Source organism: Microcebus murinus, chromosome 19 (genome assembly GCF_040939455.1).
Source record: "Microcebus murinus isolate Inina chromosome 19, M.murinus_Inina_mat1.0, whole genome shotgun sequence".
NCBI lineage: Eukaryota > Metazoa > Chordata > Mammalia > Primates > Cheirogaleidae > Microcebus > Microcebus murinus.
This window is the reverse complement of record NC_134122.1, coordinates 25,459,274-25,486,978: the sequence shown is the minus strand read 5'-3', so window position 1 is coordinate 25,486,978 and position 27,705 is coordinate 25,459,274. Positions and strand designations below refer to the sequence as shown.

Genomic DNA, 27,705 nt, shown 5'->3' with positions numbered 1-27,705 from the left:
GAAGCATTGTCAAATATGAAATGGTGTTTAACTTTCTTTGGATTATGTTTATATAAACATGTTATTAATATATGTTCCAATATTATAAAATGTTGATGTCTTGGTGTATGTTATCAGCAATAATTATGGTTATTATGTTAAATTATTGTATGCCACAAAAATAACCAATTGATAAACAAGTCAATTTTCTCTTTAACCATGGCTATTCTAACACTTTTGTCATCTATAGACAATTATTTTACTTTGATTCTTTTCAAAAAGTGGTTTATAAACTGGCTACCGCCCAAAATGTGCTTCTTTGAGGAAAGTCATGGAAAGAACCAACAAGTTCTCTTGAATACAGTTTTCTGAAAACTTTGGAGATTATATACTATTGGACTAAAACAAAACAAACTTCCAGGACTTTAATTTAAAAGCTGATGTGTCCGTGAGTATTGCTAACTCAGCTTCAAACAGAACAGAAATTAATTACATGGGACTGAACTAATTTTTTATGACTTTTGTTTGAAACGTCGCTGATTCTTTTTATGTTTTGTTTTCCAGAAGTCAAGAAAAACCTTTTTCCTTCTTTTGAGCTATTTATAGCTTATAATAAAGTATATACTTGTAAGCAAATTTTGAAGCATTTATTTTTTCTATCTACTTGATTTCTCCAGAATTTGAAAACTATTATATTTGTAAGTATTCTTAATTAATGGTAATGTAGTTATTTGCATAAATTCAATAAGAATCTGTTTTCTTCTATACCAGGACACAAGGAAAAAGTAATCTCAGTTCCAACCCAAATGATCTTGGACAAGGAAAGGACCTGGGTTCCCAGGCAATCACGCAGCCCACTATTGGGCCCTAACAGGGAGTGAAAACAAACTGAAATTGAGTCCAGGGTTCCAGAATGCCAATCCTTGTAACCGCCAGGCGAAGTAGAGACTTTTTAGATGTTCCCTAAACTTGGTGGCGCCTAGATTTATGGGAAGTAGAGTTCTGGGGCCGGTGGCGGGGCCTGGGAGGCTGAAGTCCAGTGCCCTCTTGCGCATGTGTACCTCGCCTTGTGTGCGTGTTCACGCATGCGCCCCGCCCCGCACTGCCCTCGCTTCCGGCGTGTCCCCAGGTCACCGATTGCCCTCGTTGCCGGGCTTTGGCCTCAGCTGGATGAGATCGCGGAGCCTGCGGGGCTGAGCGCCGACCGGCCAGGCCGACACCAAGGCGGGCGCGGGGCTGTGGAGCCCCGGGTCCACGCGGACCAGGCGGAGGCTCGAGCGGAGACCGCCGAGTGCGAGTCCCGGGCCCGCGGTGCTGGGGTTCGAGGAGCCGGGCGGGCAGTGGCAGCGGCGGCTACAGGACCCGGGACGGGCCCGTCTGCATCTTCGGCGGCGCGGCCGCAGCTCTGCGGGACGGTGAGTCCCAGAGGAGGCCGATTTAGGCCCTGGGAGGGACGCTCCGTCCGAATTTGCCCCGTAGGCCCAGACCCAGCTCCTCGGGAACAGAACAGCCTTGGTGGAGTGGAAGGGAGGCGACCTCGGGAGCAGAAGCGCGCCGCGAGAACATCCTCCTGCCCCGATCTGTCTGGAGCCCCAGGAGGGGTAGGTCGAGGCTTTGCAGGCCTGGAGTGAGCAGGGCTTGGGTGAAGTCACCGCGTGCCGAGGACATTAGCATGTGGGGCTGGGGAGGGTTTTGATGGCTTCCAGGAGAGAAGAGTGGTTGGGTTTGAGGGCGGGACTTGCTGCACTGGAATAGGCTCTCCAGGGGAAGATCTTTGAGGACAGGGTTTACGGGGAGGGGGGCGTGTCGCCAGCCTCAGCTGGGGACGTTTTTTTCCCCAACTACTAACACCCTTTCTTCCTCCTCTCACTGCACCTGATTGCAAACGTGTCTCTGCTAAACGTCCATCGGCACTTCTGTTCTCCATCAGGTCTGCCCCTGTGGAATCGTACAGTGCAGTGCAGGAAAAGTCTACAGAGATTATGTCTTGCTACCACAGTTGCTAGGGGAAGAGACTGGGCCTTAGCAGATAGTGACTTGACCATGGTCACTGGGTTTGTTGGGAAGACTGTTCACGGTAGAGCTCAGGAGATTTCTCTCCCAGGCCAGCCTTCTGTCCCCCGATCCTGGATTTCTTAATAAAAGATTATGTGCAGCGGTAACCAAGTTCAGTCAGATAACTTAAAAGTAAAACTACACTTTATACACATAAGTCCCATTTTTAAGAATTCAGAGTTTCAATTTCTGTGGCTTCTTTGATTTTGAGTAATATAAAGTAACATAAGAATACATGAGCAGTATAAGGGGAATTTTTGTTTTCACATTGGATTTGATGGCAACAAGCTATGTGTAAAAGGAGTCAATGTTTTTTGTTTTGGGGGTTTTTTTTGAGACAGAGTCTCACTGTGTTGCCTGGGCTACAGTGCCATGGCATCAGCCTAGCTCACAGCAAACTCAAACTCCTGAGCTCAAGCCATCCTTCTGCCTCAGCGGAGTAGCTGGGACTACAGGCATGCACCACCATGCCCGTCTAATTTTTTCTATATATTTTTAGTTGTCCACCTAATTTCTTTCTGTTTTTAGTAGAGACAGGGTCTCACTCTTGCTCAGGCTGATCTGGAATGCCTGACCTCAAGTGATCCTCCCGCCTTGGCCTCCCAGAGTGCTAGGAGGAGTCAATGTTTATATTCATCCATGAGAGTCTAACCTACCTAATTACAACCTCATCATGTTGGAGTCACAAAGGTGCAGTGTGTGTTTCCTTGGTATCACCATTTTAGATCCTTGTGAGTGTTTACAGGGTGTTATTTTATTTCGCCTTCTTTGGTGGTTTTATGCAGGAGATTGCTGACTGCAGGCCAAAGTACTCATGACTTCAATCGCCTGCTTCTCCTCCCTAGGTCCACCATCAAGAGTCTCTACACGTTTCTAAATGCAGCAGAAAATGAACAAATCGCAGGTGAGTTCTCTTGTTTGTGTATGTGTTCCCCATTTTGTTTTGTAATGCATTTGAGGAAGTTTATAAGGATCCGTACTTTTTTTTTTTTTTTTTTTTTTTGAGACAGAGTCTCACTTGTTGCCCAGGCTAGAGTGAGTGCCGTGGTGTCAGCCTAGCTCACAGCAACCTCGAACTCCTGGGCTCAAGCGATCCTCCTGCCTCAGCCTCCCGAGTAGCTGGGACTACAGGCATGCGCCACCATGCCCGGCTAATTTTTTCTATATATATTAGTTGGCCAATTAATTTCTTTCTATTTATAGTAGAGACGAGGTCTCGCTCTTGCTCAGGCTGGTTTCGAACTCCTGACCTTGAGCAATCCGCCCATCTCGGCCTCCCAGAGAGCTAGGATTACAGGCGTGAGCCACCGCGCCCGGCCAGGATCCGTACTTTAAAATGGGAATGTAGAAATAGATAAGAGACATTATCATGTAAAATACAGTTAGAGAGGCAGATCAGCACCAAGAATGTTTTGTCAAGTTCATTTGTGTAGGTAGTATGATACTTTAGGGCTGTTGAAGTCGAGCTGCAAACAGTACAACGCTCTATGTTCTTGGCAGTCATGGAAAAAGGAAAATACAGTCCATTACATCATTTGCATTGACTTTAGGAAGAAACCATTTTTGTTACTTGTGGCTTTTAAAGATTTCCTAGGACTGGGAAAAATATCTTTGTTAAAGTTGACATAATTGGGGATAGCTTTCCTAATAACAACCATTAAGTTATTGCTACTCATGTTTTATATTAATACTTTTTGCTTATGTAAACAGAGGGTGCTGCCCAAAGAGAACTCGGTGCATCTAATTTTTCCAGAGACCAAAATATTGTGATCTGAGTAGACATATTTCCATTTTTACCCTTTAATCCTATATTACGGGGGAATGAATAACCTGATGACAGTCCTTCAAATATTTCAGTTTTCAGTGTTTTGGGTTTGTCCTTAGCACTTTCCTGAATCTGTCAGTGAAGATGACCAGTGATTTAATTACGATCAAATCCAGTGAACATTTTCTAGTCCTTCCCTCACATGACCCTTCATCTGCCTATGACATCTGTTAACTTCCAAACTGACATTTTCCTCATGGAGTCTCCCTTTCTTGGTGTTTCCCATTCAAGTACTAACCAGGCTGGACCCTGCTTAGCTTCTGAGATCAGATGAGATTGGGCACATTCAAGGTGGTATGGCCATACCACCCTGGATGGTATACACTTGGTTTTTAAAAAGATTCTGTAAGTATTTTTGTATTCATCTTTAAATGATGAGGAGTCTTTTATAAAGGGGTGGAGATAACTGATGATACTGTTTTTCTTAATATATAATATCTGGTGTTCAAAGTTTCACAGTTTTCTAAAATTTTTTTTGTTATGTTTTCTCTAACAGAATATAAGTAGAGTTCATGTGCATTTGGGTTGATGAGTCTTTTTTTTTTTTTTTTTTTTTTTTGAGACAGAGTTTCGCTTTGTTGTCCAGGTTAGAGTGAGTGCCGTGGCGTCAGCCTAGCTCACAGCAACCTCAAACTCCTGGGCTCAAGCGATCCTCCTGCCTCAGCCTCCCGAGTAGCTGGGACTACAGGCATGTGCCACCATGCCCGGCTAATTTTTTATATATATATCAGTTGGCCAATTAATTTCTTTCTATTTATAGTAGAGACGGGGTCTCACTCTTGCTCAGGCTGGTTTTGAACTCCTGACCTTGAGCAATCCGCCCGCCTCGGCCTCCCAAGAGCTAGGATTACAGGCGTGAGCCACAGCGCCCGGCCTGATGAGTCTTTTAATAATAGTTCTTGGCCAGTTGCAGTGGCTCATGCCTGTAATCCCAGTGTTTCAGGAGGCTGAGGCAGGAGCATCACTTGAGGCCAGCCTGGGCAACATAGCAAGACCTCATCTCTAAAAAAAATTTTTTTAAAGAATTAGCCTGGTGTGGTGACTGACCTGCGCCTATAGTCCTAGCTACTCAGGAGGCTGAGCCGGGAGGATCAGTTGAGCCCAGGAGTTCATGGCTGCAATGAGCTATGATCACACCACTGCACTCCAGCCTGGGAGACAGAGCGAGACCCTATAGTTCCCCTAGTTGTGCCTCTTGTGTTATTTCTTTGCCATTCATTTTTTGAAGAAACTGGGTTGTTTATCCTCAGTTTACTGGTTCATTGTGTTGCCATTGCTTTACCTTTAGCACATTTTTTTTTTTATTTATTCTTTGTATGCCTTGTAAAATTGGTAGTTTAATCTGGAAGTCTCATCAGATTTATGTTCAGTTCTTTTGGGAAGACTGTTGTACATAGCATTTGTCTACTTCACTCTGGAGGCACGTATTATCTTCTTGGCTTTGTTTTTGTGAGGCTAGCATCCATCTATTAATTGATGATTTTTGCTGTGATCCACTAATTCATTAGGGAAGGCAGAATGATGTTCTGTTAATTCTATAATTGCTTCTTCATTTACTAGCTAGAATACTTTTCTACCTATAAATTTATCCTCTCCATTTGGTTATATTGTCACTCAGGAAAGACAATTTTCAAAATACCAAAGTAGGCTCTTGAGCAGCAGGACTTTTTGTTTTGTTGCTATTATGAGCTCATGGGTTTAAACATATTTCAAGTATTTCAGTACATTGAAGTTGAGATTATTTTTGATGATTAAGTGGTTCCACCTAGCCAGGGGAAATCCCTTTAAGTTGGTTTCTGAGTCCTTTTGAAACATCTCTTATATATTTCATAGCATTCTTTTTTATTCAACATTTTATTTTAAAATAATTTGAAATTATCAGAAAAATTGCAAGGATTGTAGAAAGAAATCACATATTCCTTTTCAGATACTCCAGTTGTTAACATTTTCCCACATGTTTTACTTTTATCTGTGTGTGTATATGTGTCATATATATGTGTGTGTATATATATATATACACATTTTTTTCCTGAACCATTTGAAAGTGGGTGTCATATGTCATGCCCCTTTACTCTGTATTTTTCAGATTGTACCTCCTAAGATGAAGAATATTCTCCTGCATATTCATTGTACAGTACTTGAATTCAGGGAATTTAATATTGATATAATACTTTCTTCTAAACTGCAGTTCATTTTCCAATTTTGCCAGTTTCCCAGTAATTTCCTTTATAGCAGTTTTTTTGTTTTTTTTTTTTTAAATTTCTGGTAGCAGATTAGTCCAGATTATAAATTGTATTTAGTTTTCAAGCTTTTTAAGTCTGTTTAATATGGAATTGTTCCTCATGCCATTATATTATTTGAAGAATTATAGGCCAATTATTTTACAGGAGTCTTTGAGTTTAAGTTTTCCTGATGTTTCTTCATGATTAGATTTAGATTGTGCATTTTGGGTGGATTACTAAATGAACCTTTTAAATTTGTGGCTCATAATAGGGTCTATCTTGGAAAAATTCCTCATACATTTGAGAAAATGGCTTGTTCTACTCTTGTTTGGAGTGTTCTATAAGTGTTAATCATACCCAGTGGTGATTGGTTGTGTTGTTCAAGTGTACTCCATTCTTGCTGATTTTCTACCTACTTGTATCAAGTGAGAGAGAGGAATTGAAATCTCCTCCTGTTAATTTGCTTTTGGCTATTTCTGTTTTGAGTAATGTTGGCATGGTATATCTTATTGCATCCTTTTACTTTTAACCTATTTGCGTCTTTATATTTAAAGTACATTCTTGTAGGCAGCATATATTTGGGTCTTGCATTTTTTAAATTTGACCTGACAATTTCTGCCTCTTAATTGGGATGTTTAGCCTATTTACATGTAATATTATTATTGATATAACCAGTTAGGTTATAGTTTGTTGTCTTTGTTCTCTATTTCTCCCATCTTCCTTATTTCCTTTTTCTTCTTAGTCTTCCTTTCTTTCGATTGAATATTTTTTATGATTCCATCTTATATCCTCTGTTGTAAGCTGTAATGTTTTTGTTATTTTAGTAAGTAGTTTAGGATTTATAGTATGCAACTTGAATCATAATCATTTATCTTCAAGTAATACGCCATTTTACTTAAAGTATAAGAATCTTACAAGGTTACTTCCATCTCTCTCCTCTATTTTTGCATTTTACAGGTGGTATCAATACTACAATACATTGTGCATTGTTATTTTTAATTAAACAGTTATCTTTTAAAGAGATAGTATTTACTTTTTCTTATCAATTATATTCCTGTAATTGTTTTTTCTTTTCTAGTTGAAGATAATGAGCATTTTACCTTGTTCTTGATCTCAGTGGGAAGGTGTGTAGTGTTTCCCTGTTAAGTAAAATCCTGACTTTTAGACTTAGAGGACTGAGTCATAAATGTGTATGTGTGTGTGCGCATTTATATATATATGTATAAACTTAGCAAAGTATATATATGCTTGTGTGTAATTGAGATATATATGTTTAAATATGTCATATATAAGTATATATTATATGTTACATGCATATTAGGGTCTGAGAGACTATATATTTACGTATAAACATATATATTGATGTTAATGCAGTGTCAGTTCCTACCTTCTTGAGATTTTTTTAAATTAGGTATGCATTTTCAATATTGTCAAGCTTTTTCAAGTATTTTTGGAGATAAAAGGTTTTTCTTAGATGTATTATATAATAATATCATATTATATTAATGGATTTCCAAATATTAAACCAGTCTATATTTTTGGAATAAGTCCCATTTGGCTGTTATATTTTATCTTCTTAATCTATAATAGTATTGAGTTTTTTTGCTTATTTTATTTTGGATATTTGCATTATATAAATGATATTGGTATATAATTTTATGTTTATTGATTGATCAGTCTTTTAGCCCCTACTACTCCCTTGCCTTCTGGACTAACCTGACCCAGAAGCTTATTACTTTCTCTAGGTGATTTTATCAGCTCATTTGGCTTGCCTTTGGATAAACTTGAATGTTGTGCTTTAGTTTCTCAGCCCATGAGCATACCTGTCATAGGGATTCTCTGTCTTGGTGGGACCTACACAGTTGGAGCTGTATCAGTGGCTGTGAACCCTTTGTTGATTAATCCTTTACAAGGAACAGGGAAATGTAATGTGTTTACTGAGTGCTTCCTCTTTCTAAAGCGCAAGTTTGTAGCTTTCAGTCCCCAGAACTGCTCCTCACAATAGCACTGGCCGACCTTTCACTAAGGTTTCTCATACTCTCATGTTCTCTTTGTCAGATTCACTTGGGTTTCAATGGAGTATATCCTTGAATGTTTTAAAGAAACTATTTTCTTAGATAATAAATTGTCATGCTTTTCTGAAAATGGCTTTATAGTGTCCTTACGTTTAAATAATAGTTCGGCTTGGTATAGGTTAAGCATCCCAAATCTGTAATCCAAAATTTGAAACTTTTTGAGTGCCTGTGTGACACTTAAAGGAGATTCTTATTGGAGCATGTTACATTTTGGATGTTCTGATTCTGTATGCTCAGCCTGTAAGTATAATTCACATATTCTAAAATCTGAAAAAATTTGAACTACTTCTGAGTCCCAAGCATTTTGGATAAGGGATACTCAACCTGTATATGGTTCTGAATTCAAAACTAGAACCTTTTTCTTTCAAAAGCCATGGGCAGTTCTCTATGGTTTTCTCTTTCAGCTGAGAAGTAGGATGTCAGTTACCAGGGTAACTAGTGCATTTTTTCTCTCTCTGTAACTTTTCAGGATTTTTTTATTTTTAAAATTTTAGATATTTCATCAGGAAATTCCGAAATCTCTGTATCTTTCCCCAGTATTCTTGTTTGCAGATTAGATGGCCCCTTTCAATGTGAAGGCTTATGTGATCTTCAGCTCAGTTGTCATTTTCAGTTCTGTCTTTGATTATTTCTTTTTGTTCATCTTCATGTTCTGTCTTTCTGGAAATGTTGAATCTGTTCGATCTGAATTTTATATCCCAAATTTGCTTTCATTGTTTCCATTTCTTATTTTCTAAGAGGCTTTCTAAATTATATATTCTATGTTCCATTTGCTAATCAAGCTTCTTACTTGAGAATTTTTTTTAAAAAGCAATTTAACTGTCCAGTCTTTAATTTCTAAGTATTCTACAATGGCTATTTCTTAGGAGAATGTTCTCATTTTATGGAAGCAAAATCCTGCTTAATTTATTCAAAAACATGAATCAATAGAAAAAAACCTAAGTTATATTTCCTTTATGAATTTGGTTCCATCAGTGTTGAGTTGTTCATCTTGATTTATATCTTTTATTTATGCTGTTTTCCTCAAATAGCCAATAATTCTTGATCTTCTGTATTAATTTGTGAGAGAATAATTATTAATAGCTAATGTGAACCTACTCAACTAATGACCCTGTTTAACTCCTCTTTCCTTTATGAAGGGGATGGTTGCAGAGTCTGGAAGTAAATAGGGAGGGCTATGTAATTAGATAGGCATCGCTTTGTTTTGCACGGGTGGTGAATTGGTAGACAAGGTTAATTTGCTCAAATGGCTTTACATTGATAGTAGTTTTCTAAGAGTTTCCTTTAGGGGAAAAAAATCCATGCCCAATATGAATAGTGTTGAATATATGTCCTGGTTGGTGTGACAGCCTTGGATTGCACTTATATTCCTGCCATCCCTTCTGGTGTATCATTTGTCCCAGACAAAGGTTTTCTGTTTGGATAGTGACTACATGGTCACCCTAATTGTGGAGGTCTAGAGTGTTGTGTACTTTGCTGTGGCTCTGGCGGCTGAGCCATAGCCAGAAGGTTCTCATCAGATTCAGCATTCATCTGGCTGCTGTGCGTGCTTACAGCGGGTCCCCACCCAAGCTGCTCAGGTCATCCTGTGGCTCATTTCTGTCAACCAGTCACTCTACTTCCCACATGCCCTTCGGGTGGGTTTCAAGGACTCTGTCAGAGTCTGCTGTTGGCTTTTGTTGCGGCACAACCTCTGCCCCTGTATATAGTTGTGTCCTGTGGCTCTAATTTCTTTGTCTTCTACTGTTCTCTGTATCACCAGAATTTCCTCTAAGAAATTCCTGGTGCTGGGAACCTCTATGTTCCAGTGCTTTTCTGAAAACATTGTCTATTGTTCTATATCTTAGAATTGGACTTTTGGATTTTTGTTTCTTTTTTAGACAGGAAAGCAACTGTGTGTGTTTGACTTACTCTCTTGCATGAGAATTGACTCTTATTGTCAAAAAGCTGTCCTTAAGAACATGCCTTATTGGTCTTTTTGACCTGTTCTTCTGCACCAACCTCTTAAACATTGGTGCTGCTTCAGTTTTTGCCATTGGTACTTTTTACACCTCATCATATTCTCCCCTGTCTTCTTAATTCTGTTGACTACATAATTCATCTTTAAAAAGTAAAAAATTGACTGAGTCTGTGAACCCTGTTAGCATAAAGTTAGAATAATTTGATGACCTTTTGTTAAACCATTCCATACCTTGTCTACAGCACTCTAGTGACACCTTTGGGTATTCATTCAAACAAAAATTTATTACTGCAAGAATGGTATGGTTGAGGTAAAACTTGAAAAAAGTAAAAAACTTAGCTGTGCAGATAGCCAGAGGCTGCTGGCTGTGAGCATAAAGGAGCCAAAGGCTCAAAGAACTGAAACTGGGTTAGAATGAGAGCCAGAGCAGGGGATTGGGAAGAAGAGAGAACAGGGACTGAGTGGTGGACACTCCGACATGAAGAGATCCAGGAGAAGGGGAGGAACTAACACAAAGGAGACTAAAGGAAGTGACAAGGAGTGAAACATATAAGTTTATTTACATGTGTATCTTCTTGTCAGGCTGTTAGCTTTTTGAGAGCAGGAATGGTATTTTACTAGTCTTATTCCCTCAAAACTCAGTTTAGTCTCAAAACAGAAACTCAGTTGTGTTTTGGGTTTTTTTGTTTGGTTTTGATATATTAAAGAACCCAAAGGAAATATGTTTCCAGTATGCTTTGTTTTCCTTCCACAATCTGTAATGTAACATAAGGTATACAATGTTCATGGTTAACTTAACCAGTGAGCTTGGTGAGATCTTGTACTCATGTGCCACATTACTCACTTGCAATCATGGTGCCATTACAGGGGCCAGTGTCATTCAAGGATGTGGCCGTGGACTTCACCCAGGAGGAGTGGCAGCAGCTGGACCCTGATGAGAAGATAACATACAGGGATGTGATGCTGGAGAACTACAGCAATCTAGTTTCTGTGGGTGAGGATAGCTTGCTTTCTGAGTGCTTTTGATTTAACAATTTTATCCTTAAATTTGAAGAAATAAATGATAAGACCATTTAATTCCTTTTGGGTACTAGGTAGAGTGTTTATATCTTTATTTCTTCATTGCAGGGTTCTAATTTTGGTAAGGTAAAAAAAAAAATGGGGCACTTTGTAATACAGCCTGAGAGGCAATATCATCTTATATTTCAGAGGCTCTAAAGCAGGGGTCCAGTTTTTAAACAGGGGGCCAGTTCACTGTCCCTCAGACCGTTGGAGGGCCGGACTATAGTTTAAAAAAACTATGAACAAATTCCTATGCACACTGCACATATCCTATTTTGAAGTAAAAAAACAAACGGGCAAAAACACGTGCATGTGGCCCTCGGGCCGTAGTTTGAGGATGCCTGCTCTAAAGCCAAGCAGCTGGTCCAAGTCCTTCTCCTTATCTCATTAACAGGGTGTGATATTACCAAACCAAATGTGATCATTAAGTTGGAGCAGGGGGAAGAGCCATGGATAATAGAAAGTGAATTCTCATGTCAGACTCATCCAGGTAAGTCAACACAGTATCAAAAAATGGTCCTCCTAGACCTTTGGGAGTCATAATTATATATATATTTGTATTAAGTACCTAAAACCACACCTCCCAATACCCAAATATCACATTCCCTCCAACACACATAATCAGGCTCTTTTTTTCATTTTATATTTGGTTTACATTGGTAGGGATTGTCTATGCTAACCAGTACAGTTCTGAGGATCCAATGACTTCCTCTTTCTCAAGCATTGTCAACAACTTAACTACTCCCTTTTGTTTTGAGGCATCCAAAAGTTTGAAATAAAAATTAACTGAGTCTTTCATGTTCATTCTTCTTATCTTCCATTTTCTTTCCTTCTTTGCTGTAAATGCCTCAGACTTCTTTTTTACCCCCAATTTCATTTACCTCTGTAGGCATTCATATACCAAAACCTCATCCTCCACCTACTTATAGATTCAATCACACCTGTAGTGGTCTGCATTCTCGAAACCCACCCTCCACTGGTGTGCTGATACTACATTGACTGGGCTTTCCTCTCCTTCCCCAAGTGCTCATTTATGTCTTGTCTGTCTGTTCATTCCCCTCTCCCCATAATCAGAATGATGCTCTGTCCATAGTAGACATTCAGTAAGTGTTAATTTTGTAAGTGAATTTTGGTTCATTCTCTTGCCTTTTCAGAAGTGTCCTCCTAGGACCTGTTTTCTACTTTATTGGTTTTCATTGTATCCCTTAAAAGAGTTCATCTAGTCTTAATTCTTAAGGCTTTTCCCCCCTTGTATCTGTGTTGCTGATATCTATATTGTTTCTTTTTTTTTTTTTTTTTTTTTTTTTTTTGAGACAGAGTCTCGCTTTGTTGTCCAGGCTAGAGTGAGTGCCGTGGCGTCAGCCTAGCTCACAGCAACCTCAAACTCCTGGGCTCGAGTGATCCTTCTGCCTCAGCCTCCCGAGTAGCTGGGACTACAGGCATGCGCCGCCATGCCCGGCTTGATATCTATATTGATATCTCTAACACCTTTAACCTAGAATCTAGTGGAATATTTTACCTGACAACATGGAAGCACCAGTGAGCTAGTCTGCTTCCTTCTTTCTCAGAATGTCTGATGATAAACTTCCCCAAATCATGAATTCTGTCCACCTTCCTCAGCTCCCATTATTTGTAAGATCATACTAGTCTTCTCTCCATGGTTTTTGTTTTTGTCTTCTGTGACATGCCTTACCACTTGTCTGCATATTCTCAGTTTCTTCTGACATCAGTGTCCATCAATATTCTCCCATACTTGGATTGTAGTGATTCCTATTTGGAAATTGCAAAGTCTGTTCATCTGAAGCATACATATCATTAGCCTGACAAGATAAGCCTCTGACTATTCTGTTGCTTCCTAAATGGAATTTAAATTCTTTTCCCCTTAGGCCCCCACAATATGATACTAGATTAGTCTATTAGAATTAATATTCTTCTGTTTCCCCAAACTCTTGTTACATTCCATTTGGCCTGGATTTCTCAATGTCTTCCATTCAGATGGTCATTGTGCCTTTCTTTAGTGTGTACTTTACTTGCCCAGCTAATACATATTTCCCTTCCCTCCCTCCCTCTCTTCCTTTCATTCATTCATTTATTTTTAAATTTTGTTTAAAAAACATATCATAAAATTTACCATATTGCCCCTCTTTAAGTGTCCAGTTTAGTAATGTTAATTGTATTCACAGTGTTGTGCAGTAGATCTCTAAAACTTCACCCTTTAAATTTAAGCTTAACAGTTTAACTCCATGAAATTTCCTTCAGTGCTCATTCACCACTCCAGTCTCTCTTCTTTTAATATCAATTCCACTTAATGATTGTTACCACAGAAAAGTGAGATGTGATTATATATGTACTCTGACATGTAGTTGCATATATTTGTTGACTCAACCTTCTCTACCTGAAGTACAATCCTCCAAAGAGGAAGGACCTTTTTATTCTTTGCTTTGATATATAGTAAGTAGGCATTTGGTAAATTTTTTATTGACCAACTGGGGAGCTTGGTAAATGAAAGACCTTTATTATTCATCCATTAAGAGATCATTTATTCTGAACTATAGATTCTGATGAAACAGATAGGGGTTAGAGTAGAACCTGTAAGTACCCATTTGATTCAGATTAGGAACTACTTTAATTTCTATTTGGAGAGATTCAGAGAAAATATGAAGACTTTCTAGGAGTGTAGGTTTTGGTTAGGAAATAAGAATATAGCTGCATTAACTAGTTTAAAATCCATCTTTCATATGGAAAATTTATATTCTAATGCACATTTTACAACTTTGTGTTAAAGCTACTTTAAAATTTAAGGGAAAGAGATTCAATAAGATGGGAAGAGATTAGATAAATGTTCTGTAAGCTTCCTCTGAAGATAGGTTTTGAGTATAGTCAATGCTGGAAGTCAAATTGAGTGAAAAAGAACATGAGCACACACTTGTGATTGGGAATAAACAAGGCATAGCCTAGGCTTCTAGGAGCAGAAGATATTGTTGGAAGATTAATGTACTGCTAGCTTGAATACATACTGTAAATCCAGGTGATAAAAAATATTGTTAATAACTTTTCTGTGTTTTCTGTTGGTGTTTCGGGTGTTTGGGTTCAGGGATGTTGTAGAATTCTGAACAAAGTACTGTCAGCATTGCATTGAATGTGAGTGGTAGCAGCTAATGGTAGTTGAAAGGATCCAAAATTATGTAAATTCCGTAAACATAAAAGTTAATATTGTAGGGGCAGCTTTCAGAATCTGATATATAAGGTTTTACACCAAACAGAACCCAGGAGTATGGAACTCGTTTGTATTCAAAATCAAGTAAAAAGAGACATGACTGGTTTTAGGAAATTTAAGTCAGCAAATTGAAAGAAAATTAATGGCTACACTTAATGAGCATTTGCTTTGTGTTATGAACCATTCTAAGCAATTTACATGTACTAATTAATTTAGTCGTTTTACAACCCTATGATTTAGGCACTATCATCCATGAATCAGATGAGTGAAACTGCATCACAGTTAAGTAACTTGCCCAAGGTTCCCCAGCCAGTAAATTGTTGAAGTTGGGGTTTGAATTGAGGTAGCCTGCTCCAGTGTTCATGTTCTTAACCACTATGTTATATCGTGCAAGCAGGAAAAGCAGAATTTTTGATGGTCAGATAAGGTCAGTTAGTATCACAATATCAGAACACTTCAAAGATCTGATCTTAAGATACTTTGACCCTTCTGGTTTATCTTACATTTCTTTTGGATATTTATGTGCCTGGATGTCTTCTCCAGATGAGTGTGAATCAAGCTTGAGAGTTGGAGCCCTGGTTGTGGGGTCTCTTTCTTAAATATGAAGAAATTGAAGCTTTTAGAATTTTTTTTTTTTTTTTTTGATTTATGTGCAGAATAGAAAGGCAAAGATTTTGGAAGGGTCTAGGATAGTGGGAATGTTACCAGAGTCATCTTGGTATAAAGTTATATCTTGTAGTTTAATATAAATTGTAATCTCTTTCTCCCAGATATAATCCATACTTGAATATTTCCTCTGCATATACATCTAGTAACTTTTTTTTTTTTTTGCTCTTCCATTGACCTTGTTTGCTCTGAGTTCTCCCAGTTTTGTCTGGATCTGGCATTCTTTTAGTAACTTTATTCTCTGCTCATAATTTCCTGGGTTTATTTCACTGTTTCTACCAGTTTTGAATATAATATTTATAAGGTAACAAAGGTACTTACATTTAATGTGAATGTACTCACACTTTTTCTACTATTGCTAGTTCTGTCCCATCCTTATCCCTTTCCCATGTCCACTCACGTGTGTGTGTGTGCATTTGTATTAGAAATCAAAGGAAAACGAGAATTTTACATTTGTACTTATTTTGTGTGTGTGTGGAGTTTTTTTTTTTTTTTGAGACAGAGTCTCACTCTGTTGCCCGGGCTAGAGTGCCGTGGTGTCAGCCTAGCTCACAGCAACCTCAAACTCCTGGCCTGAAGCGATCTTTTTGCCTCAGCCTCCCGAGTAGCTGAGACTACAGGCATGCACCACCATGCCCAACTAATTTTTTTCTATTTTTGGTAGAGACAGGGTCTTGCTCTTGCTCAGGCTGGTCTCGAACTCCTGAGCTCAAATGATCTGCCCACCTTGGCCTCCCAGACTGCTAGGATTATAGGCATGAGCCACCACGTATGGCTGTGTGTGTGGAGATTGGCCCTAAAGCCAGCGTCAACCTCATGACAAGGCTCTTGGGTACCATTCCCTTTCTGTAGCTGGTGTGTTCAGATTCACAAAGTTTGTTTGATTTTATTCCTTTTTAGAAGAAGTCTGGAAAGTTGATCACCTGATAGAAAGAATCCAAGAAAATGAAGACAAGCATTCAAGGCAATCTGTTTATATCAGTAGCAAAACCCTGATTGAAGAGAGAGAGGATACTTTTGATAAAACTTATGTGGAAACAAGCCTTGTTCCTTCAAGCATAATAGCTCATAATTGTGTCTCGTGTGGAAAGAATTTAGAATCCACTTCAGAATTAATTAGTAGTGATGGAAGCTATGCCATAAAAAAGCCTGATGAGTGTAATGAATGTGGGAAAACATATCACGGAGAGAAACCCTATGAATTTAATCAAAATGTGGATACCTATTCTCAAAATGAAGAGGGTGTTCTTCAGAAAATTAATATTTTAGAGAAACCCTTTGAATACAATGAATGCATGGAAGCCTTAGACAGTGAAGCTGTTTTCATTACTCACAAGAGAGCTTACATGGGGGACAAACCCTATGAGTGGAATGATTCTGGACCAGACTTCATACAGATGTCAAATTTTAATACATATCAGAGATCACAAATGGAAATGAAGCCCTTTGAATGCAATGAATGTGGAAAATCCTTCTGTAAAAAGTCAAAATTTATTATACATCAGAGGGCTCACACAGGAGAGAAACCTTATGAATGTAACATATGTGGGAAATCCTTCAGTCAAAAGGGAACCCTCACTGTACATCGGAGATCACACTTAGAGGAGAAGCCCTATAAATGTAATGAATGTGGGAAAACCTTTTGCCAGAAGTTACACCTCACTCAACATCTGAGAACTCATTCAGGAGAGAAACCCTATGAATGTAATGAATGTGGGAAAACCTTCTGCCAAAAGACACATCTCACCCTCCACCAGAGAAATCATTCAGGAGAGAGGCCCTATCCATGTAATGAGTGTGGGAAGTCCTTCTCCCGCAAGTCAGCTCTCAGTGACCATCAGAGAACACACACAGGGGAGAAACTTTATAAATGTAATGATTGTGGAAAATCCTACTACCGAAAGTCTACCCTTATTACACATCAAAGAACCCACACAGGAGAGAAACCCTATCAATGTAGTGAATGTGGAAAATTCTTTTCCCGGGTGTCATACCTCACTATACATTATAGAAGTCATTTAGAAGAGAAACCCTATGAATGTAATGAATGTGGCAAAACCTTCAATTTAAATTCAGCCTTTATCAGACATCGGAAAGTACATACAGAAGAGAAACCCCATGAATGTAGTGAATGTGGAAAGTTCTCTGAATTGTCATATCTCACTGATCACACAACTCATTTAGGAGAGAAACCCTACGAATGTAATGAATGTGGGAAAACCTTCCTTGTAAATTCAGCCTTCAGTGAGCCCCAGTCACTTCCAAAAGGGGAGAAATCCTATGAATGTAATATATGTGGAAAATTATTCTCTGAGTTGTCATACTACACTGAACACTATAGAAGTCATTCAGAAGAGAAACCCTATGGGTGTAATGAATGTGGGAAAACTTTCTCCCATAATTCATCCCTGTTTAGACATCAAAGAGTACACACAGGTGAGAAACCTTATGAATGTTATGAATGTGGGAAATTCTTCTCTCAGAAGTCATATCTCACTATACATCATCGAATTCATTCAGGAGAGAAACCCTATGAATGTAGTAAATGTGGAAAAGTTTTCTCTCGTATGTCAAACCTCACTGTACACTATAGAAGCCATTCAGGAGAGAAACCCTATGAATGTAATGAATGTGGGAAAGTCTTTTCTCAAAAGTCATACCTCACCGTACATTATAGAACTCATTCAGGAGAGAAACCTTATGAATGTAATGAATGTGGGAAAAAATTCCACCACAGATCAGCCTTCAATAGCCATCAGAGAATTCATAGAAGAGGAAATATGAACGTACTTGATGTGGGAAATCTCTGAAGTCAAATTGCAATTTTTAGAAAATCCTTTGTATGTAATGAATATGGGAAATCCACTAGGGAATCAAATATACTTGTTCATCTGAGAGTTCATGTTCCTGAATAGAGAAAAGCATTTAGGCATTAGATTCATTTTAATCTGAGTTTTCACAGAGAAGATTCCCCAAGAATGCAACAAGAAGCAAAGCCTTCAGCAAGACTATGTAACTCATTGGACACTAGATAATTTATGCAGGAGTAAAATTTTATAAATATTTAATATTTATTTTGAATTCAAATTGTATTTATATATCAGGGAATCATACTAAGGAGAAATCTGTCAATATGGTGAATGTGGAAAATATATAATCTTGGAATTATACTAAAAGCCATATTTCTGATGTCAAGTCAGATGTTTTTAGGAAAGATTTTAAAAGCTGACAGCTCTGAATAAACCTTCATTGTATAAAATGAAGTTACAGAATCATTAGGAGTTGATCATGAGGACAATAGTGATAATTAGGGATACGGCAGTTCCTATCATGTTTTTAAAATGCAGTCTAATGGTAATTCTATGCAAGTTTGGATTTGAATAATTTGTGAAAAGGCAATATTGTTATTTGACTATTAGGATGGCAAAATGTATTAACACAGGAAATATTGTTGGTGAAATAATATTTGATAGGTATAAGTGAAATGTATAATTTTCTATTCTTTAGAGGAATTTACAAATGGGTTTTTAATGACTGCCTAATCAGTAGAGGAGGCAGTGGATTTTGTAAAGTTTTCAACTGCACTTGAGCAAAAAAAGGTTTTAAAAATACTATTTTGATAAGCTATACATCCGTAATTTGGAATTGTTTAAGTCTATTTCAGTGAAAGAGAACAAGCGTACTACTGCTCATCCTCTCTAAAATGTCTCCAACTCTTATACCACTCTTTTTAATCCATAGGTTTGAGTGTGCAGACTGCCAATACTATGTTATTCAGAAATTTTATCTGAGTTTTTATTTGATATAAATACAATGTCATTTTGTGCATTGCCCCTTATTCTCGATATTTGAGAACAAAGTAATTCAAGTTTCTGGCAGACTTTTTTTGGTCAATTAAAGTCCTTTCTCCATGTCTTGTTGGAAAAGTTTGGGTATCTAGCATTTCTTCACGTGACACAGAGGTAAATCCTGATTAGTCTAAACCAATAATGATAATCTCATTGTGATGAATTGTTTATAGTGGTCATGTGACCCAATCCTGTGCAAACAAAATGGAGATGGGTTCTGGGAAAAAGATAAAATGGTGATCAAATGGATCTTCCAGAAATGCAAGCGTGGTTATATTTAAAAAGTCAATTGCTGTTATACATCATGTTAAGGAAAGTAGTCTGGTATGCAGAAAATTCATGTGGCAAAATTTATGATCTTAGCAAACTATGGATAGAAAGGAACTTCCTTAATTGGACAAAGAGTACCTTAAACTACAACAAGCAGCATGCTTCAATGGTAAAATAGTGCAAGTTTCCTCAAAAGGTAAAAAAATAATAGAGAATGATAATCTGCTGTCTAATTTTATTCAGCTTTATACAGAAGGACCTAGCCAGGAAAGTAAGGCAAGAAAAAGAAACAAAAGGCATAAATATTATAAAGGAAGTAAAGGTGTTATTTGCAGATGACATAACTTCTTACATAGAATATTCTGAGGAATGTACAGATAATTAGAATTAGTAAATTTAGCAAGGACTCTGCATACAAGATTATGCAAAAATTATTTTTAATACACCAGCAAAAAACAGGAAGTGAAATTTTTAAAAGCAGTACAACTTCTAAAAATTCTCAAGTGCCTAGGTGAAAAATGTCTAACATTTTCAAGAACTATATCCAGAAAAAAAACTATAAAACAGAGGGATATATCTTGTTTATGTGATTCCAGGACAATGTAAAAAGAGGTCTGTTTTCCCTAACTTAATTCATATATTTAATCTTAAAAATCCTAGCAAGTTCTTTTATGGAAATTAACAAGCTAATTCTAAAGTTCATTGGAATATTCAAAAGGCCAGTAATAGGCAAGGCTATTTTGCATAATAGGACTGGAGGATTATATTGTACTAAATATCAAGACCTGTTATAAAGCCATAGAAATTATGAAGGTGTCATTTGCCATAAGGTTAAAAAAAATGAAAACTTGCTGATTTGAATATACTAGGTTTAAGAACTTTTGTTTATCAGAAAGACACCATTAAGAAAGTGAATAGGAGCCACAGAAGGGGAGAAGATATTTGCAATTCATGTGACAACAGAATTGAGTGAGAAAAAAAGTAAACTTTTTTATGAGAGGGCAGATAGTAAATCTTGGGCTTTGTCATAAATGCTCAACTTTGCTATTGTAGTGTGAATACAACCATAAGCAATATATAAATAAATGAGCATGGCTGTTTCCCAGTCAAACTTTATTCATAAACACAGGTGGCAGTCTGGATTTGATCTGTAGCTCATAGTTTTCTGGCCCCTATATATCTAGAATATATAAAGAGCACCTGCGAATCAAGGAGGTGGAAAAAGAAAAGACAAAACACTCGGCTCATTGGCTTCACAAAACAGGATATCCAATGGCCAATAAACATGAAAAGGTGTGTTACCTTTTTCAGTAATCAGGGAGGTGCAAATTGGAAACACCATATAGTACTATTGGACTACCCACCCACTGAAATGATTAAAATGAAAAGCAGGAAGAAACATCAAGTTTTGCAAAGATGTAGGCAATAGGAACTCTACTACTGGGGGAATTGCCAATTGACAAAACCATTTTGGAAAGCTGGCACTTACAGCTAAGCATGTGTATACCTATGTACCCAAACCTAACAGAAACGCATGGTGTGTCCACCAAAGGACATGCATTAGAATTGTCATAGTGTAAAACTACAAAAAACAGAACTATCTTATGGCATATATGCAGTAGAATCAATAGACTTAAGGAGTTTATTTCCACAGTAAAATACTATAAAGCAATGAGAATGAATGATCTGTAAGTCCATGCAATAACGAAGCTGACTTTCACAAACAGTGCTAAATGAAAGAATCCAGACACAAAAGCAAATGTATGTGATTCCATCTGTGTACAGCATAAGGACAGGCAAAACTTCTCTACCACGTAATTAAATGAGGATATGGGTTAGCTTTGACCAAGGCTGAAAGAGGGTATTTATCTGGTGCTGGAAATAATCTGTTTCTAAATTTGGGTGCTGAATATCTTGAGTGTGTTCTGAGCTGTGTCCTTAAGTGTATTTTTCTGCATGTATATTATACTTTCCATAAAAATTTTCTAAAACCACAAATGGCTAACATTTGTGTTGCTCAGCACTCTTTCATCATATTTTTCTAGATGTATGTGAATATGCTGCATAACAGGAATCAAATGGTAGATTTTGCAGAATTCTGTACAGGAAATGCGAACTGTTTATAGTAGTTTCAATGGCAACTACTAAGATTTCCTACACTGTGTCCTTAAAGCTTAGCATAATGTATATTTTAAATAAAATATTTGGAAAGGTTAAAGGGTCATTACATACTTTGTCATCCTACACTTTTGCATATATAAATGGGTGTGAACTGCCTTTTCAATAAAAAAGCTAATGCATAAAATTTCATGTTTTCTTCAACATTGTTTTACACATTCTGGAATTTGGGATGACTTGGTGAAAAATTATATTAAAAAATTTTCGGCTAACCCTCTCAGCAAATGTAAGACACACAGTTGTTGACAGCACACATGTGAGTGAAGAAACAGGTTACAAGAACTTTGCACTGTAAAAAATATAAGTGCTTTGGCTGGGTGCTGGCTGAGCTGTCAAAGCAAAGCAGGGACTACGCCCGACACCTGATGGCGTAGACATGTACCTGCCTTTTGGTTCACCTTTCTCAAAGAGAAGATTAAGCTTGAGGTGTGTACAGACTAGTAATGCTTTGCATGCCGAAGACGGAGGAGGAGTGTGGGACTTGGAGGTGTTATTCCCCCGCGTGGGCAAATGTCACTCAGTCCATGGGGATAACCACTACAAGTGAGGCTGTGGCTGTCCCTTCAATACCACAGAAAGCTGCTCGTTTCATCAGGAGATGTTACTACTGCTTGACTTGGGGTCAGTTAACTCTTCAGTTTTGTCTCTAAAATATGTTAAAAGACATTAATGCAAGACTACTACTTGAGGCCAAAAATTCACCCACTGTTCCTTATTCTATCTCAAATTATGTCCAGATATGGAGAAACAAAGCTCTTCAAAGAGGGGACGCCTGTGACATACAGCACAATATTGTTACAGTATGCCCCAACTTTATTATGTGAAGGCCACAAACAAAATGCAACTTCCCCCATAATTGCCACACAGGTAATCACATCAAAAAATAAATTCTCTTTCATATTAAAGGAAGAAATTTGGTTTCTGTCAAATTGGTGAACTCCCATGGAATTGCTGGCTTGTGAGCAAAGGGCTTGGAGTGAAAGTAATGTTGAAAATCCTCTGAGGGAAGGTAGGACAGTTGTGGTCTCAGTGGAGGAAGATGACAATGAAGACACTGGTGGAAATATGGCATCTGAGCAAAACTCAACATGAATTCTTTTCTCTACACTGAATTATCCAAGTCGATTCATCACCTGACCTGATGACACAGTGGGACAGGGACACAGCCCTTAGTAGCTCAGCACTACCTGAACCAGCAGAGCCTGACTGGAGTGAGGGCCAGTGGAACGAGCACGGGGAGGGTGTTTAGCTGGAGTGCTTCCTCCTTGCTCCAAAAGCTAAGCTTTTATGACAACTGAAGAAATGTGACATGTTTTAGTGGTGAGTTTTAAAAAGGGGTTGGGAGATCACTTTGTAGCCGGATTATGGATACTTGTCTGGAGAGGGCTTGGAAGGTTTAGCTTATCCATCCCAGATTGTGCTGCTGTGTCTGTTCTGGGCCTCGTATATTCTCCATAAACCCATGCTGGAAGCAGAAATGGGACTGACCCTCTGCCATACTAGGAAATAGAAATGTGACTGGCCTTTCTTCCAGTCAAGATTGCAGGACCTTCCTGGAGAAAATGAGTTCTGACATGAGCCAGCAGGTGCAGGACAGTGACTGCTGAGAGAGACGGTGACCCCTGTGATTGCCTAGGTTACTGTCTGGTGAAACACGTCAGGCCTCATTGCCAGGAAGGGGGACCCAGACAGAGCTGGGTGGTCTCCCTGACAGGAGACAGCTGAGCATGCAGGAAGTCCAAGAAGGCTGGAAATCGCAGAGCAGTGCTGAACGGGAGAGAGCTGCACAGAGCTTCAGAGATCTGCTATAGGTTCCAGAACCTGCCTGAGGCCATGACAATAATACAAGAAAGAGGAAGGAAAGACCTTATGAAATACACAGGTTAAGAAAAGCCTTTCCTACAGCTGGAGTGGGAGAATCTCTGCAGGAGGCACTGGGTCTGATACTCAGAAGATGTTGATTCTCCAGACTAAAGGCCACTCTGGCTGCATAGAAAGCTTAGCTCTTCTACTTTTTTTCTCCTCAATTCTGCTAAATGAAAACGCCATATCAATGTGTATTTAAATACTCGCCTTCCTACTATTCTACTAGCCAAAAAAAAAAGGAAATAAACCAGGCATACATGTCTGCTGGGTATAGGAGCTCCACCCCCAAAACCCAACGAATATCCTTGCTGGTCAGATCTGCATTCTGCTATGTCCTCATCCCATATAGGTTATTAATCTTGGAGGGTTGGAGTGGGTTTTTTTTGGGGGGGGACAGTTAAGAAATGTTTATTTCAGCTAACATGGCTATGTTTTCATCAGCTTAGGAGAACAGAAGGTCAAAGGTCACTAATGGAGGGTGCCACCAGAGCTTAAGGTAGTTTACCAGCTGCTGACACCTTCAGAGATTGTATAAATGCCATGGTCTTGGGTCGCAAAAAAAGCAAAGAATGCTTTGATCCAAAGTCCTTTGCATTTAGAATCATAGAAGGCCCTGGAACTAGTTAAGCTGCTAGGATGATCAGTGAGGATCTGAAAACCATTTCTCTTTCAGGCGTGTCAGGCATCCAAACTGAAGATACTTTTACAAATGCAGAAGAGCATACTCAGGACCTCTGTAGGAAAATAGTCTTCAGATAACATGTTACAGTCATGATTAGCAAAGCTCCAAGTAACAGAATATGGAGAGTGTTTAGTGGGGTGACACTTTGCAATGTTAACTATTCCTTATATTTTCCTTTTTCCCCAACTAGGAGACTAGTGTTATTTGACACAACAGAGTGTATGTGTATTAGTCATGACTTTTATATTATGTATATTTCAGGTTTGACCTCTGGGGCTTGGCTGACCCCGGAGGGACCGCTCCTTCCAGGCTTGGCCAATTCCTGGGGACTCCCTCTCCAGTGACAGCCTTTCCAGGAACATTTTTAACCGTGGAAAGCATCTCCGAACTACAACTGGTTTTTAAAAACGACTCTGAGGTGTTGTTTATATGCCCGGACTTCACAGACGGAGTGTTGGGACTTGGAACTACGTGTCCCTAAACGTGGCCTTATGGGGAGTAGTAGAGAGAGGGGGAAAGAAAGATCTGTGGGGGGGGGGGGGGGAGTGAAGAAAGCTGTGAACTACAGGGCCTAAAACTTCAGCTCCTTATTTTAGAAATCCTCCCTCCCACTGCCCCACTCATCCCAGAGATGGGAAAACTCAGGAAGGGCTAAGGACCAGAATGACCGGCAACAACTGTAAGGATTTTGAACAATGGGGCGCAAGAAAAGGCTGCGAAGAGAAATGGGATAGAAGAAAGATGAATGTCGAGAATGGTCCCTGGCGCGCCGTGGGGACCCCGACTTGGGGGCGGGTGGCGGAAAGCTGGAGGAGCCCGCAGCTGGCATGGGACGGCTGGGCAGGCCCAGGTGCGGCAGCCAAGGCACGAGGGTCCCGGCAACGAGCAGGGGGGGCAAGCCAGCCTGGCGCCCAGAGACCTCCCTGCCACAAGGGGGTGGTGCGTGAGCTGCAGGGGTCCTCCCGCTCCCCTTCCAACTCGCCCTTCCGCGCGCGGGTCCGCGGAACTTGCTGCCCTTGGTCACGTCGAAGACTCTCCCATGGACTGCGAGCAGGATGCGCGGGGTGCGGGACCCGTCGTGCAGGCGCAGCTTCTCTGGGCTCAAGTCCGGCTTCTCCACGCGAGGCAGGAAGGCGGCGGGCCTCTCCTCGCCCGCCAGCGCCGGCGCACGCACTTCCCGCAGGTCCCCAGCGCCACCTACGCCTCCAGCACCACTCGAATCCCAAAGCCCTCAGCGCCACCTGCGCCAGGTCCAGCGTCTCCCCGTCCCGGGTCGAAAGCACCAAAGCCACCGCCGCCACCAGCCTACAGCGGCTGTTGCCTCTGCGCCGCTCCGCTGGCCGCCACTACCCGGCTGCAAGTCCCCATCACCCGCCGCCAGCGCCTCCCTCTGGTTAGAAGGCTTAAAGGCGAGCCCAAGCAGGATCGAACTGCTTGTACGTAATAACTTAAGTGCATCCCAGTCGAAAGCTCAAAAATATTTAAAGAAATTAAAAAAAAAATTCTGGCTTCTAAACAGCATAAAGTTTACAATATCTAATTTTCAATTAAAAAGTACCAAGTATGCATAGAAGCAGAAAAACAGCCCATAATGGGTAGAAAAATAATAGGGAACCAGAAATGACACAGGGGACAGAATTAGTAGATCAGGACAAACAGCTGTCTTGACTATACTCCAGGTGTTCAAGGAGAGTGGCGCATGGACAAGGCCGATGGCCCCAGAAGCATGTTCCAGGCCAGGGCGTGGCTTGCCCTCGGGGGCGTGCCAGTGGGTGGAGACTCTGGGGTGTTCTGGGGACGTGGCTTAGGAATGGACGTGGTGCCGCCTTGGGGGCGTGGCCCTTGTGAAGAGGGTTCGGATGATTCGTTAACAGTGGGTAGGGCGTGGCTCGGGTTCGCAGGGCGTGGCTCGGGCTCGAGGGGGCGTCTAAGCTACAGGACAGCTTCGGGCTAGAACTGTCCCTACCTAACAGTCCTGTGGAGCCGCACGACGGTGAACGGGCTGGGGGCTGACCCTGGGCAGCTTGGCTATCACGGGCGGGCACGGACATGTGGGCCTGGCGCGCAGAGGGAGGGAATGGAAGGAAGGGGACCGAGAGGGTGGGCGTGGGGGGCGCCCTGACGGCCCGCTTGCCCCCTGCCAGCCGCTCCGCCCGCTCGCCATGTGGCCCCCGCTGGTCCTGCTGCTGCTGCTGCTCCCCGCCGCCCCCGTCCCCACCGCCGAGGCCGCTCCGCTCCCGGACGCCGGCACCCAGGAAGGCCTTCAGAGTTTGCTCCAAGGTTTCCACCGCCCCTCTGGGGAGGGCCGGGGCAGGCAGGAGGACCTCTCTAGTCCGGGACCCAGAAAGGGGAAGGGATGGAGGCGGAGACGAGCGGCAGGAGTTGGGGGTTAGCGGACAGGACAGGACGGAGGGACAGAATAGAGGGATGGGCAGGGCTGGGGCGAGCGGCCTTGAAGACCGGTGGTGGACAGGGAAGGGGGGGACCTGCTCCCTCCACGGAGGGCCAGCTGCGGGCTGGACTTCAGCGCCTCCCCAGGCCCTGATCCCGCGCAGCGGACCGGGGCCCCCGGCTGGGGAGCGGCACCCTCTCCAGCCAGCACCGGGAAGGCCAGCCTGTCCCCCTTCGCCAGGAGCCCCAGCTGGCCCAGACGGAGAGCTGTGGGCGGACTCAAGTTCGGCCCACAGCTCGGGCTGTCCTCCCGGCTCGTGAGGTGGCTGCGGCGGCGGTGCAGCGTGGACCCCCGGGAGGACCTGCAGCTCCTAGAGACATATCCACGGAGATCACGGGCGGGGCGACCCTGGGGCTCCCCGATTCCTCAGCCTGCCTCTTGTCCCTTCCCAGGCCCATCACCTGCTGTATAGGCTGGGGGTTGACATCAAGGCACTGGAGGGGGGCAGATATGGACCCTCACCAGAGCCCACCCCAGCACCATTTAGAAATAAAATTCTTGGGCGACTTCCGGGGCCCCGCTCTTGGGGCCCCAGAACCTCGTCCATGAAAAAAAAAAATTAAAAAAAAAAAAAAAAAAAAAAAAAAAAAAGAAATAAAATTCTTTCTTAGTTATCAGTGCTGGTTTTGGGGGGAGGGGCCCCAAGGCCTGGTCTACCAGGCCTAACCTGACATCTGGAGGCAGCACTAGGCCGGTGTTCCCATTCGGATATTGTCACTGTCTTCTGACAAAGCTACTCTATCCCCCAGTCTCCACCTGACATCCCCAGCCCTGTCTGACAGTCACCTGCAGCCCCATCTGTGCACCCAGTCCCTGATCCTGTCATCTCTAGATGCTGCAGCCTGTGGCTGCCCCACTTCTGGTCCCCAATCTTTCCAATGGTTGGGAACTTAGATTTTACCCAAGGCCACTTGTGATTTCCAAGGACCATCTCGAGTTGGACATGGCAAGAATGTCTAGTCCGGCTTGTCCAGTAAGACTGTCCCACACTGAGCCTCCTGACACCGGCCCTCTGAGCCATCATACACTGGGGTAGCCCCTGCTACTTCAGACTGAAATATACCAGCCCTGGTGGTGTCTTAAAATGTGAAACACTCACCTGCTGCACCACCAGCCATTCCACACCCAGGCACTTAACCCAGAGAGATGAAAGCACATGTCCCCACAAACACTTGTGCACGGATGCTCATAGCAGCTTTATTTGTAATTGTCAAAACTGAGAAACAACCCAAATATCGACAGGTGAATGGATGAATTGTAATAAATCCTTATGATGGATATTAATCAGCAGTAGAAAGGAAAGAATTGCTGACACATGGAACATGAATGGACCTCAAAAACTTCCTGA

General features: G+C 41.0%; 1 protein-coding gene and 1 long non-coding RNA gene across 3 annotated transcripts; both read left to right on the top strand.

Annotated features, from left to right (window-relative positions):
* The first annotated feature begins 1,084 nt into the window (after positions 1 to 1,084).
* RBAK (RB associated KRAB zinc finger) lies at positions 1,085 to 21,866 on the top strand. Of its 2 annotated transcripts, none has more exons than XM_012759383.2 (5): positions 1,085 to 1,394; positions 2,880 to 2,938; positions 10,984 to 11,110; positions 11,573 to 11,668; positions 15,962 to 21,866. In XM_012759383.2, the coding sequence occupies exons 2-5, from the start codon at positions 2,912 to 2,914 to the stop codon at positions 17,869 to 17,871; spliced, it is 2,160 nt and encodes a 719-aa protein (XP_012614837.1). In that variant the 5' UTR covers positions 1,085 to 1,394; positions 2,880 to 2,911; the 3' UTR covers positions 17,872 to 21,866. The 2 variants fall into 2 exon arrangements, with proteins under 2 accessions (XP_012614837.1, XP_075851387.1); XM_075995272.1 differs by having other exon boundaries at positions 1,085 to 1,580.
* Positions 21,867 to 25,790: 3,924 nt separating this feature from the next.
* LOC105868461 (uncharacterized) lies at positions 25,791 to 26,851 on the top strand. The gene is made up of 3 exons (XR_001152707.3): positions 25,791 to 25,898; positions 26,050 to 26,185; positions 26,538 to 26,851. It is a non-coding gene; the product is annotated as an uncharacterized LOC105868461 (long non-coding RNA).
* The last annotated feature ends 854 nt before the right edge of the window (positions 26,852 to 27,705 follow it).